This window comes from Boleophthalmus pectinirostris, unplaced genomic scaffold (genome assembly GCF_026225935.1).
Source record: "Boleophthalmus pectinirostris isolate CB_2022bp ecotype Guang Dong unplaced genomic scaffold, ASM2622593v1 HiC_scaffold_6, whole genome shotgun sequence".
In the NCBI taxonomy this organism is placed as follows: Eukaryota; Metazoa; Chordata; class Actinopteri; order Gobiiformes; family Gobiidae; genus Boleophthalmus; species Boleophthalmus pectinirostris.
The window spans coordinates 18,294,714-18,308,059 of NW_026571447.1; the positions used below are offsets into that span (position 1 = coordinate 18,294,714).

General features: G+C 40.7%; 1 protein-coding gene across 1 annotated transcript in view; it reads right to left on the bottom strand.

Annotated features, from left to right (window-relative positions):
• The window catches only part of LOC110171426 (intermembrane lipid transfer protein VPS13B), a 289,785-nt gene that overhangs the window by 156,759 nt on the left and 119,680 nt on the right, over window positions 1-13,346 (bottom strand). Inside the window, exons 26-31 of the mRNA XM_055163864.1 lie at window positions 9,876-10,047; window positions 7,455-7,569; window positions 4,495-4,561; window positions 2,844-3,116; window positions 2,549-2,705; window positions 2,067-2,181 (exon numbers count right to left, since the gene is read on the bottom strand). Of these exons, the coding sequence (XP_055019839.1) occupies window positions 2,067-2,181; window positions 2,549-2,705; window positions 2,844-3,116; window positions 4,495-4,561; window positions 7,455-7,569; window positions 9,876-10,047 (899 nt within the window). The remainder of the gene's footprint in view (window positions 1-2,066; window positions 2,182-2,548; window positions 2,706-2,843; window positions 3,117-4,494; window positions 4,562-7,454; window positions 7,570-9,875; window positions 10,048-13,346) is intronic.

The window sequence follows — 13,346 nt, forward strand, 5'->3', positions numbered from 1 at the left end:
AAGATCAAATGAAATGGTGTTAATTGTTACCAAATGAGCTCAGTGGTGGATATCAACTTAACACTATGGCCCTACAGTTTAAAGGGTTTATTTTACCTCCTTTGATGCAGCATATCTGCTCTCTACGATAAATATACTGAGTTCCAAAGAGTGTCAGAATCATTTTTGGTGTAAAGTTATCAAGATATCCTAAGCCGGGATGTTTACACTTTCTTTGCTATTTTGGCCTTGGCTCCTCTCTTCGCACAGGGTGGCATTACTGTAAATCGCAGCTTGGGGTATTGTGATGATCACATGTACAGTGGACAATAAAACCCTGCAGGGCCTCCTGGATCTGTCATTCAATTATGACAGCGGATGTAATTAGTGGTGGACTTAAAACAGGAGTGCAGCAAATGGCAAAGGAAGCCGCAGTTGGTTATAGATTGTAAACACACATTGGTTTACATGATTACAGACTCGCACAATGACTTTCTCTATACTACTTGGGAGAGCATGCTGTTAGATAGAGCATGAATAGAAAGAATCACAAGCGCTTATCACGAAATGTCAACAAGTCCATGTTTACAGCTTAACCAATCATATGAGTCAGTGAGAATTCCCCAAATTGAAGGGCACTTGAGCAAAACGAAGGTGGTAAGTGTATAATGCTTAGTTGGGACTAAAAGAATGAATATAGAGAAAGTGGTTGAGCATAATTCTGGGGTTTACGTCAAAAGGGAAGTGGTGGCTCTTGGCTTCTGTGTGCAGAGGTTCAAGAGGTGACTAAATGTTAGAGATTGCACACAATTTAAGAAACATGTGAACTTTTGTTGTCTTGTACATGCTGTATATAACACAGTAGCCCAGCTAAATACAGAGATCCTCATGTGGCTTTTTGTATAGGTCGATTGCATGGCCACAGGGCTGCATGTTTAGTTCAGGGTGGAGCATCATGTTAAGGCATCGATGTCTGCAAAGAAAATGCGGGTACAGTAGCCACAGACCCACTAGTCCTTTAACTACCAGCATCTGACATTTACAGGCCAATATGGGGTGAAATTGCATGACTGGTCTGACTTGCTTTTAAAGAAAACTCACTGGGAAAAATGAAAAATCGACCATAGCCACAGGACATTACTTACCATTTGACATGATAAGAACATGGCGGACAAGTAAACAATTTCCTGTGTCCATAGAAACAAACATTCAATCGCGGAAAGGGTAATACTTGAAGCAGGGCAAACGGCAATCATGCATGCAAGCAGGCAGACTAAAAAAAGTCCAAAAAGTCCCTGCAAAACAGTAGCTATGGTTACTGATCAATCCCATACGCGCTCTAATAGATCAAAGAGTAAATGAAAGCCTTTAAGGGAGATAGCTTGCATACTCTGGAAGAAATTTGGACAATGTTGAAGCAACTGTATTTTTCTCCTCCATCTCAATGCCTTAATGGTTACAGATTGCCAGACATGCCCAAAGGCCCTAGACCCCTCAGTCTCTGTGCATGGTGCAGTCCGCTCACTCGTGACACTTTCACTAACAGAAGGCTGTAGTGAAGTCTGAAGTGTGCTCTGTTGTCCACCTTTTTTCTCAGTTTTACGTCTTGTGTCAGCTCACATCTCACTAGCAGCTGCACAAAGCATTAGGCACTACTTTTATCTCCCTCATTACATGTGTTTGCCAGCTCTATATCTACCATTCACACACACACATGCCGTGGGGCTGCGGTTTTGAGGCAGCTATGACACAATCCAGATTCTCATAGTTGCCTATAGAGGAGAAATGTGTTTTGCGTGGAACTATTTCCTTCAGAAGTGCAGAATTTCCCTGCCATAGCAGCTTTGATCCGCATGGCACTGGGGGCTTATGTCAACAGTCTTGTGTTTCAGCTGGAGGGCTGAGCGGACCCCCAAGGTGTCAATCAGTGCACTGTGTCAATAGGAACCACAATCAAGCACTATGTGGCACTGTCACTTGCTCGCACCCAAAAAGACGCCAGCATTTCATGGCATGTCATACACCGCCTTTGTTTGAAACACTTTCAGCAAAGAAAAACATTTTATGTGTCTTAAAAAGTATCTTACTGGTAGATATCTTTCCGTAGCACTGTGCGGGTCAAAGGATTGTCAGCTTGAGGAGCCATGCTTAAAGAACCCAGCTTTAGTACAAGAGTGTCTTCTTTCTTCAGGAGTGGATCGGCTGGAACATTCATAACACACACAAAATTTAATTACATACATGCATGCAAAATCAAGTTTACAGCCAGACAGCACCAAAACCAGCAAGTACAAAAACTTCTAACAAACCCCAAAATAGGTTGCTCTTTCTACTGTTAGTCATAACTACATGCAGACAAAACAACCTCTCCTCAGCTTTTCAACACTAATTTTATGTTTAGCTCATCCAACCTCATCTATTTATCTTCACAAATGCCTGCATACTAATGTGGTGGCTATGCTATGTCTGGTCTGTGACAAGGGTTTTCATGTCAGCACCAAAAGACTTTCGAAACACCCAGCTTAGCCTGTGACATAACCCCAAACCACTAAACAAGGTCTGAACAAACCTGCGGGGGAGTGCTGGTCCTGTGAACCAGGGCAGAACACCCTGATCACACTGGTGTTGATGTAGATGAGCGGCAGGCTGCGTGAGGTCAGCGTGTGGCTTCTCATTGGCTGACCGGCCGACTTCCCACGCTCCCTGTAACGTCTCGGGATTACTGTCTGGAGAAATAAGGTGAATGTTTGTTCATTATGACATGCTGGGCTGTTTGAGGCAAATGCCTAAAAACTCATGCTGACAAGATGTGAGAACTACAATGGCTGTAAAACATCTTGATTGGAGAGAGTTTAAATGACTACCTGAAAAACCCCCGCCACAGTGGCCAGCAATGGACAGGAGAGGACTGTGTCAAAAGGCTGTGCAGTGAGAAGGATTTCTCTCAGATACTGGGGTGCGCTGTCAGCCAGAGGGTCAGGGGACACTCTGTGACCCACAGTAGTGCCACTGCTCCGGGGTGGTCGCTCGGGTCGAGTTGTGAGTTTGTGACGAACATTTTTGGTGACAGCCTGAGTGTAGGTGATGGATAAGAAACCATGCTGCTGGTGGGAGCCCTCCAGGACTTTGGCTGCAGTCTGGTTAGTCCAAGATAATGGAAAGAGATGAAATAGGGGCATAATACACCATAAAGTCAATGTCAATTGTATTTTAATGTTTTGCTTTGCTTTTGATTAGCAAGCTGATCAGCCAAAGCTTATTTTAATTAGTTGAGACTACTATTAGCCATTATAGCTAGTCCTGCCCAACTGATTTAGCACTGCCTTGCTAATTTTAATAGGAGTAATCATTTAAGGAAAAAAAAAGTAGATTCGCTCTAGTTTAAGACAGTATGGATTGTCTAGAATAACACCTATTAACAGTGGCAAAAGTTGCATTGCAAATTATAAAATAGTTGAGTTTAAAAAAAAAAATTAGCTTAGTTTAATATGAGCAAAAATCAACATTTGACCCACTGTTGATAGGGGGAAGAAGAAATTATTGAATAGAATTAAACAAACTAATTCTTACAGGAGGAAAAAAGCCAGAGAAATGGCTGAATGAGTCTTGCTTGCTGACGGGTCGAACCAGCACAGTGCGTCTGTTCAGCTTGTCAGTGCAAGACAGGACCACTCCCCCGTAGCTGCCCGAGCTCCTAGTGCCCTCCTCTGGGCTGGAGGTGAGGTGCAGATAGGAGAAGATGGACAGGGCAAACAGAAGTGGTCCCAAATGGATGGATTCAGCCATAGAAGTGGAGCAGAGAAGCAAAGAGAGAGGGAGAGAAGAAAATCCATGAAAGTCATCAATGATACTAGTGAAATCAGAGAAGAGCAACTTGATTTGGAAAATTGTACAACTTGAAAAAGTCAGAAATAGTCTTATACATACACTGTTCTTGAGTACTCAATTCATAATTTACCACAAAATATTTAGCAGACAATTTTGTTTTGTGTATAAGACCATTACCAGATACATCAATCAGGTAAAGCATTTGGACCACCAGTTGGCCAGCCTTGGAACCATATGACTGTCCATGACTGTTGTTGCATCACCATGGACCACTTCTGATTCTAACACCTGCAGACCAGGGACTCACTAAAAATGTCATTTTTACACATGCCAATTGTGTTGTGTTCCAAAGACAATAACTTGAGGACTTATCTTCTAATATGTGCTACTTACAGGTACCATGGTGAATAGACAAGGTTATTCATTTAACTCCTCAGTGGTGATTATGCTATGCCTGATCAGTGGATCATCAAGAGAAAAATCCTCCTACACAGAGAAAAGATTAGCCCGAAACCTCATTGGCTTGATGATTAAACCAAGGAGTCAGTGGAGAGACAGGGGAGGGAGTCCACCACTGCCCAGAACTGTAGTGTACATGGTATCCCTGTCTGTCCAGGCTGAGTTTATAAACTGGGATTGGTTAGGAGCAGAGTGGCAGGCTAAGGCCTATGGCTGCTGAGACCTCACCACAGCTGTCTCCTTGCACTGCAGAACGACTCCTTCATAGTGGCCACAGTGCCAGCCTTGCCCTGGCCTGGGGAGACACATAAGGCCAAGCTCAAACCGAGAACATCTGGAAGCACTCATACAATGTTTCACGCAGTGATAGCATCGCTTTAATGGCAACAGTAGTTAGAAAAGGCACAGAAAACTCAACCACAGACTCAACAAAATGCACCCCGTAGGCCCTGGGGAAAAAAAAGGTTACATTTTGAATGGTAAAACATGTGAATAATTTGGTATTTAGTTTAGACCACCTTCACAGCAACACCTGCACAGCAACACCTGCACAATAAAAAAAAAAAAAAAAAAAAAAGTAAACAGGGCAACACACACACTGTATATTGGAATTTTTTTGGTCAAAATATGGTGCATAGCATCCATCAATTTGAGAGAATTTTTTCTGGAAAAATGTGATATGCTTTTTTAGGGTGCCTTCACAGGGTGCTGCTATGGGCTTCATGTTGGAGTGTGGGACAAGGAGTGCCGGCCATTATCACATATTGTGGGTATGCCCAGAACTTTGACAGTTTTGGTCCCAGGTTAGGATCAGTATTGAAAAACTTCTCTCTATTACTTTATCGCACAATTTTGAGACACTGTACCTTGGGATAAGGCCTGCTCATCTCATAGAATAAAAATATATATTTATTTTATTATTCTACTGGCCGCTGGAAAGAAGTGTATTACAAGAAGATGGCTTAATGACAAAATTCCTTGAGGATTGGATGAATTTTTTCCATACTATTTTCGTAATGGAAAAACAGACATTTTATATGAGACCTGACTTTGACAAATTTGACAATTATTGGAAAACAGATCAAGATTTTAATTGAGTGTGACCTGATGAAACCATTGCATTTTTAATTATTATTATTACTCTTATTATTACCAAGTTTTTTTTTGTTCAAGTTTGATAATTCTTGTAATATACGTACAGTGACTGTTTATTTTTGGAAAAGGAGAAAGGGGGACTGTAGTTGACATGCTTGTATTTTATGTTCCTTTGTTTCCAATAAACTAGAATGGAAAAAATATGGTGCTTGTGTTTGTGGTGCAAGTGTAGGCAATGAAAATAGTTGCATTAATAAGGAATGGTACAGTCAGGAATAGTACTGGTTAAAATATATCATTATAGCTGTGAAAAGTACCTAGAACCGAGGGTCTATCTCTTCTCTCATAAGGTGACTAATGCATATGGACCCCCCACATCTTTTCATCACTGTGTTCCATTGCTCTTCTTCCATCTACTCATCCTCTCTCTTTCTACCATTTGCCATGCAGCTGGAAAACATCAGCTCCAATTTGTGTGAGCTGCTCCTTGGACCAAACTTGGGGGATCTGTCACTGGTCGTCCTTTGCAGAGCATTTTTTTCCTGTATCAAACTTCATCGTACCTTCCAAATCATCTTACCAAACAGAAGACTGAGGAGTAGACAATCAATCATCAGTCACCTACTGTCTTTACTGCACTTGCCTATTTCAGATTTTTCAGATTTCTCAGACTTTTTTTCTTTCTGTAATACCCCAATCACAGGTTCAATTATATATTTACCTCCATATTCTCCAGCACCTTCTAAGTTTCCATTAACTTTCTAGCCGTGAAAAAGCTTGCACCAGATGTGACATTCTGTGTGTCAAGCTTGATTTGATCTGAACCACAGCACACAAATAACCTGGCCTGGTGACGACATACTTCACAATTATCTGTTCAGGATGATTAATATGGACTCCAACCCCTGTGGGCTCTCTTGTATATGTGGATGATACAGATTAGAGTGGGCCTGGAGCCCAGAGGTCCTCCACTGCGCCCTAAACAGCCGTGACTACAACCTGGGCTTGGATGATGGAGTGCTTCTGCCTGCCAGAATGCTGGATGGTTCGAAGTGTGCTGAGACCATGTTGTTAAATGCACATTAAACTGAAATAACCTAGAAATGGGAAAATTGATCCATTATCTACTTAAGAAGGCAGAGAGGTCTACTAAAGAGATTAAGGTTGGCTTTGTCTCAGAAGCAATTGAACACACACCTGTGGAGAGAAACCTACGCAGATGTAACGCCCTTCGACACCTCCAGGGTCTCACAGGCCCTCAGCCTGTCACTGTGCTGGCTGATCGCAGATACTGCTCAGTGGATGTGCCACATGTGGCTTGACACCATATAAATCAACTAAGTGCACTGCAACAGGGAGGTCTGAGAAACACTATAAGTGCTGAGTTCAGAGCCAACCCTGACCCCAGTCCTTTGTGATACGCTAACATGACCCCACCAAGGTCATTTCAAAATCTGGCAAATCAAAATCTATTTCAATTATCCCATCACAGTTGGAAGTGCTGATTAACAATAAAGAAACACAATAAAGATGGAGGGCCCAGGGTCTACACTAGCAATTTTCAGGAATGTTGGCTAGAGTGTTTTAATACCCCCTGATCCTTGGTCCCTCACATGTATGCAATGGACACTTAATAGCTATGTATAATGACCAGTGTTTGGAACTGTGAAGACATAGTAAAATGAAATAGCTAACCAGTGAGGCCAGTCTGTGTTAAAAAGTCAAGGAACAAAAGCTGAACTAAAGTCACCAGTTGTCTGAAGCAATGGGTTTTTACAGTGAAAGAAGTGGGAACTTACGATCACATGCTGGACCATGGGTTGGGATAAATTACTGTACAGTGGAACATCACATGGTGGATAAGTTGCTAACAATATGTTAATGTTTTTTTAGATTAATTATGACAACCCGGGCGAAGAAATTGTCCAAAAGGGCTTGTAAAATCTGAGTCAGTGCTGAATTACTCTGTCAAGTGTCAATCCACCCGCCCTTTTAAACATCTTGTCTCCGCTGTAATGCATTTGAAGTGCTAATTTGAAAATGTGGCATGCAAGGAACAGTGACCAACAAAAACTATAGACTTTTCTCTGTACCTTGACCTGTAGTGGTCGATGTTGAAGCTGCCAACTTTACATTTGACCTTTGTGTAGACATCTTGAACATCCACAGAGGCACTCAAGTCTTCAAGTTCACTGATGACACAGATTTCTGTAAAAACATACAATAAAAATAATGTTTTAGGGCCAGTTTATTAATGTAAATTATTAATGGATAACAGTGCACAAAAAAATTCATGACCCAAGGGACTGGTTATCAAAACCAGCAATGGGCAATGTAGGTGCATTGGCAGTTTCTCCATATTAAATGGACTAAAATACTAAATACTAATACTAAAAACTAAAACATAAAGCCCATACTTTCCTTAGTTAGTTCACTGTGAGCTTTAATGGCGTAAAAGAGAATTTGCATTGATGGATTTTTCACCAAAAGCAAACAGGTTCACATTTCATCTTTTCCATAATGAAGGTAGTGGTAACCTGACAGTAGACCCCAATGTAAGCATCTAATTAATGTGCATATCACATAAAACCACAAGCACGATCTAACATTGCTTATAAAAATCTAAGCTAGGAAAACAGCCACATAGCTTTCATCTGTTCATTTTGAGGATGGATGTCCTCATACCTACTAAATATGCACTGTTCAGTCCGGTCCAATAGCCTTGGACATTTTCTCATCAGTACTTAGGCCTGTATCTGAATGCCTCAGTGCACCTCTTATAAAAACAAACCCACCCACTGCAGGGAAAGTGTTTAAACTCCATACAAGCACTGATTAACTATGTATTGAACGAAGCCTGGTACTTTTCCTCATTGTTTCCACTGAACAGGACCCACAATCAACGGGGAGCTTGGGAAAAATGGACAGCAGGCTTGAGGTTGTGGTTGTTGTTGTACTGTTGCCGTACTGTTGCCTTTAAGTGATTCCAAGACACACATATTAAAACTGAAAAACAAGGACTGTCTGCTTTATTGTGGATACGGTGAGGAAAGGAAAGTTGTTAGGTACAGAGCAATTCATATGACACACCACTGATTTGGACGTGTTTGTTTTCTAAATTCACCATTGGAAATCCTTGGAAAATCCTTGGGATCTTCTTATTAAACTTTCATTATGATTTCCAAAAGTCAAAGTTTTCTGCCTTAGTTGATTTTAACATTGAAATTGAGCTGAGCCTCTTGTTTCAAGGTCTAGTCTTCCAACACATACTGGCTTTGCACCATATCTGTGGACCAGTACATCTACATGAGCTGTTTCCCTCCCCTTTACAGAGACACACATTCCCTTTGCAGCTGAAAAACACATTACATCATGGTAGATTAGATGTAACCATATATGTGGCTTGCTTATCTTCAGGAATGAAATCGGAATGATATTGGCCTGTTAATATACTATGCACACACACCACAGTCTTCTGACATGTTACATACAAAACTCTGCTTTGATTTTGTTGCACGCTGCTCACATAAAATGATGGTGGTATCTTCATCTTTCAACTCAGATGGCACATATTACCCCAAATCCAAAGTAATGCCTATTTAGGATGTTTCTAAGTCAAACCATCTCTGTGAGGTCTTCAGATATGTTTCCATGGTTAAAGACCTTAAGCTGGGTGATCTGGCTGGCAGATGCTAAACATTACAGACACCAATTAAAGGTAAATCTAGCCTTTCATCACCCTAGTAAATCTAAAGGGGACAAGAGGCCGTTCGCTCAGGATTCATCACCCATTTATTTATTTGTCTTCTCTCACCAATCCCCACTTTTCCCAGCTGCAGATCCTTTCCACAGAAGGGCAGGTCTGAATCGGTAGGGAGGAGGTGATCACATAATTAGGCGCTACAGCAATCCTAAGAAATATGAAATGCTTCCTGTACAGGACAGATGGTGCATCAAAAATCAGTGAATGGTCTTCCTAATTCTGAAATATCTTCCAAAGAGGTCCTAATGAGTTTAAGCTGCACACTCAATGAACTATGCAGATGGACTAAACAGTTTCATGTGAGATAATAACACGCTTTGTGGACATTTTTATCGTTTTAATGAGTGAACCAGAAACCTCCGCAATATATCAAGCGCTATTTCTAAATACACAGAGAAACATTTTTAAAGATTTGAACCACTTCATAAAGAGGGAACTGAAAGGTAATTATCAGCCTAATGCAAGTGTTTAGCTCATCTTTATTCTTGGTTTTGTCCATATTTGGATCTATTGTACATGTTACACTATAGTGCCCTTTATTTTACACTTGGCTATGTGTTACCATAGAGAGAGTAACATTCGGGGATTACTGTAGAAAAGCATCAATGCAAAACTAAAAGCTTGTTCATATAGTTTTCATAATTCCTCATGTTTTTGTAGCTTTAGTAAAGACAGTATGTAAGGAATAGGGATGACAATATGTACTGTTATCACCTGAGTTGACCAATACAAATATGACAGGACCAAGTACCTGTTTTCTTGGCAGCTGGATCAGGAGCATAAAGTTTGACAGTGACTTTTGGTAACATCCACTGCATCCACAGGCTGACCTTCCCGCTGGTGCCTCCAATGGTGCTGGTCTTCTGCTCCAGAGTGACTGTATCAGCGAATGGACTGTCATCTCCAGTTGGTACAGAATCTCCCTGAAAAATGAAAATATGTGTGTCACGTTTTTTACACTATTTTTCATCTCCATCAACAGACAAAGAACCAAACACATGGGCCTTTTGTGCACATGTCTAATTAGTCCACAGTGTTGTTGTGTTGTGCATGTAGCCATAACAAAGCCACCACAGCCTTTCAAGCCTTTCCCTGTGTAGATGACATCAGTGTCTGGTGAGCAGTGCTGTTCCTCCAATTCGTAGTGCTAAAAGGGACCACTGTGCGGAGCTGTCATTTGTGTTAACCCAAGAAATACAGGCCATTGTCACCCACGGGGGCTGCTTTCACTGCAGAGGCCAGGACACACACGATCAGCAGCCTGGGAGAGCGAAGGGAAGTGCGGGCCGGAGGTGGGGGCAGCGCAGAGGCAGCCAGGATACAGCAGATGAGGCCTTCACTGAGCTCTTGACTCATCACAGGAGGTTTGGCAGAACACACTGGTGGACAGCAAGGGACCGGTTGGATTTTTATCTCTTCCTGGATAATGCATTTCCCAAACATTTATCTGTGTGGCTGACTTAGAAAGTGAAAGGGGCTGCAAACAAACTTGCCTAGTAGTTCTTAGCTCTTGTCTTTACAGTGGGAATGGCAGTTTGTTGTGGTTACTCAGGGTGGTTGTGGTTACTGCAAATTAGACTTTCTCAATTAAAAACTTGTAGAAGCAAGTCTATTAAAGCACTGTAGGTTTAAACTCAGATTAGAAGGACAATCACTGCTTTATAGATTTGAATTAGTTTTATATTAATGTACAAAAGTGTCAGTCAGAGTCAATGTGTAGCACTGTGAACTGATTTCTACAGATTTATCAGTCCGAAATGTCTCTTGCTAAAAGAGAGCAGAAAAAGGCAGAATGTTATGACGAATATTTGAAGTTGACTGATTGAAGTATCACAACTGCAGAACAAGCAGAGAAAACAAACTTTTTTACATCAGTTGAGAGAAGGGCTCATACATCTTTCCCATCCACAAATGGACAAAGTGCTCCCATCTGCACGATTTTGAAAACAAAATGAGTATTTCTGATTAAATATTCTACAAGTACATCCTTCAGCACTGCTGCCTCAAACTACATTGCAACCATGTGATTGATCTAAACCACTGGTGGCCCAAGCCTGATCAATGGATTCTCGTGTTGTGAACTCACAAGTATCGTGAGAATTCAAATTACTGATCAGGTTAAATGTGACAGCAATACTGGGAAGTGAAAATTTATTCTTGATCCTTGGCAATTTATTTAAGAATAGGGGATGATTACAAAATGTATGTTATTTTTGAAATTTTAGATAAAATAAAGTAGGAAAGGTTAAGCAAATGCAGGGAAACAACTGTACTGTGTCAAGAAGTAGAACTCAACAATGGCTAACAGTAGTACAGACAGACGAATTAAGTAGTTGCAGCGGAGACATAATTCACTATTATTTAAGTATGACGTTACTGGCTCTGCTTTATGGGCATGAGTAACATGAGCACTGTAATAATGATGGCCTTCAGTCCAAATGAGAGATATTGTACTGTCAAGTGCCATTTGGGGCCTAATTATTGTTGAGCAAGAGTCAAAACACGGCCCAGTGTCTGCCTTGTGAGAGTGTGTGTGTGGTTACGAGTGTTTAGTTTACGGTTCTGGCCAGTCACTTGGATTAAGCTCCATAATGTCATGTGTGGAAACAGGAGCCAGCCGCTGGTGCTGTGGGAAGCTCCAAGCGCTGAGTAGGACTAAGAGATTTCACAGAAGAATCAGACACAGCTATTCCAGTGTCCCAATATGAACCAATGCTGCTATCACACAATTACTACAAATCTCATTCGGCCTTCACATATTTGGCATTATAAACCACAGAGTCAGGGTAAAATGTTATCAGTTTAAAATAACAAATTTTCAGTACAGATTCAATTTTACTGCCCAAAACATTAAATTTCAACTATATAATAAAAAAAATATTAAAAAGAAAAGAATACACAAGAATTAAACAAAAAAAACCTTGGACCACAATTAAGAGGTATAACTCTAAATACAATTCTTAACAATTTCTGCCAAAATGATCAATGACATATTCAATTAGGTCACCACAAGTTATTATTGGAGGCACTAATGAAACCCAGAAAATTAATTTACATTGCTACACCTGAACTGAAAGTAGTTTGGAGTTCCTTGGAACTCTGTTTAATACGAGAAGTTTTACCATGCGTGAAGTTGTTTTATTAAGGAGGATTTTTAACATTATATTGCAGTGGAAAAAGCATGTCATTGTATGAAAGGCCTAAAGTTTAAAACAGCTAGAGGCACACAGGTCGAGGGGGCTTTTGCCACGTTTGCAAGTTGCCAGATTGGGCCCCCTAAAACACCAATCCACATAATTTGAGAAGGAGCTATTTTCCCACACCTTCTAAAGCCAAGATGTAACATATACAGTTTAATTCCTGGGCCTCTGTGCTGTAAACGCCGGAGGATCTGGGTTTATTTTCTCTGCAGCGTTTGTCTTTGCTCATCAGGAAGACCCAAACACTGGAAGACAACAGCGGGCTGGAGGGTCATACCATCAGGAGCAGCGGACAGGTTAAAGAAGGAGGGAAGAAGGAGAGGCTATAAGGAACAGGAATAATGGATAATGATGATGTTATAAAAGAAAACGGCACCTAAGCCAATGGAGACTAGATTAAAAAAAAATCTATGTTTTGTTTTGCATTGAGTAACTTTCCTGGTGGAGGTTTTTCTTCATCGAAATGTTATTGCTTGTCTGGAATGTTTCACAGTATGGTATAAAACCTTGTCTATCTTCATGGAGGCCAAACCAGACCAGGTTACAGGTCAGATCTGAGGAGTGGCAAACCCACTCACAGTCAGAATGCTTGTATTTCTAGGTATACTTGAGCTATAAAACCACCTGTTATTGAATAAATGTAAGGTAAAGCTGTTTAAAGTCATACTGTGGAACATTCCAGGCAGAGCCATGACATATCCACAGAAACAAGCAGACCCTACCAAAAAAATTACATAGTGCACATTTTAAACTTTCAAAACTATGTAACTTGTAGCCATTTCATCTCATCATTATTTCTTCATACAATAAAAGGTTGACAGTATTAAAAGGGGTTGAATGTTTAAATGTCACCTGTATACTGTGTAGTTGTTATGTTTGAGGTAAGTCACTTCAGTCTAGTTTAATCACAGTATAAGTGATGATTTGTGATAAAAATAAAAACACATATAGAATCCTGGAATATTGACAACTGACTCCCATCTAAGAGTGTGACATTATTACATTGTACACCAGCCAGTACT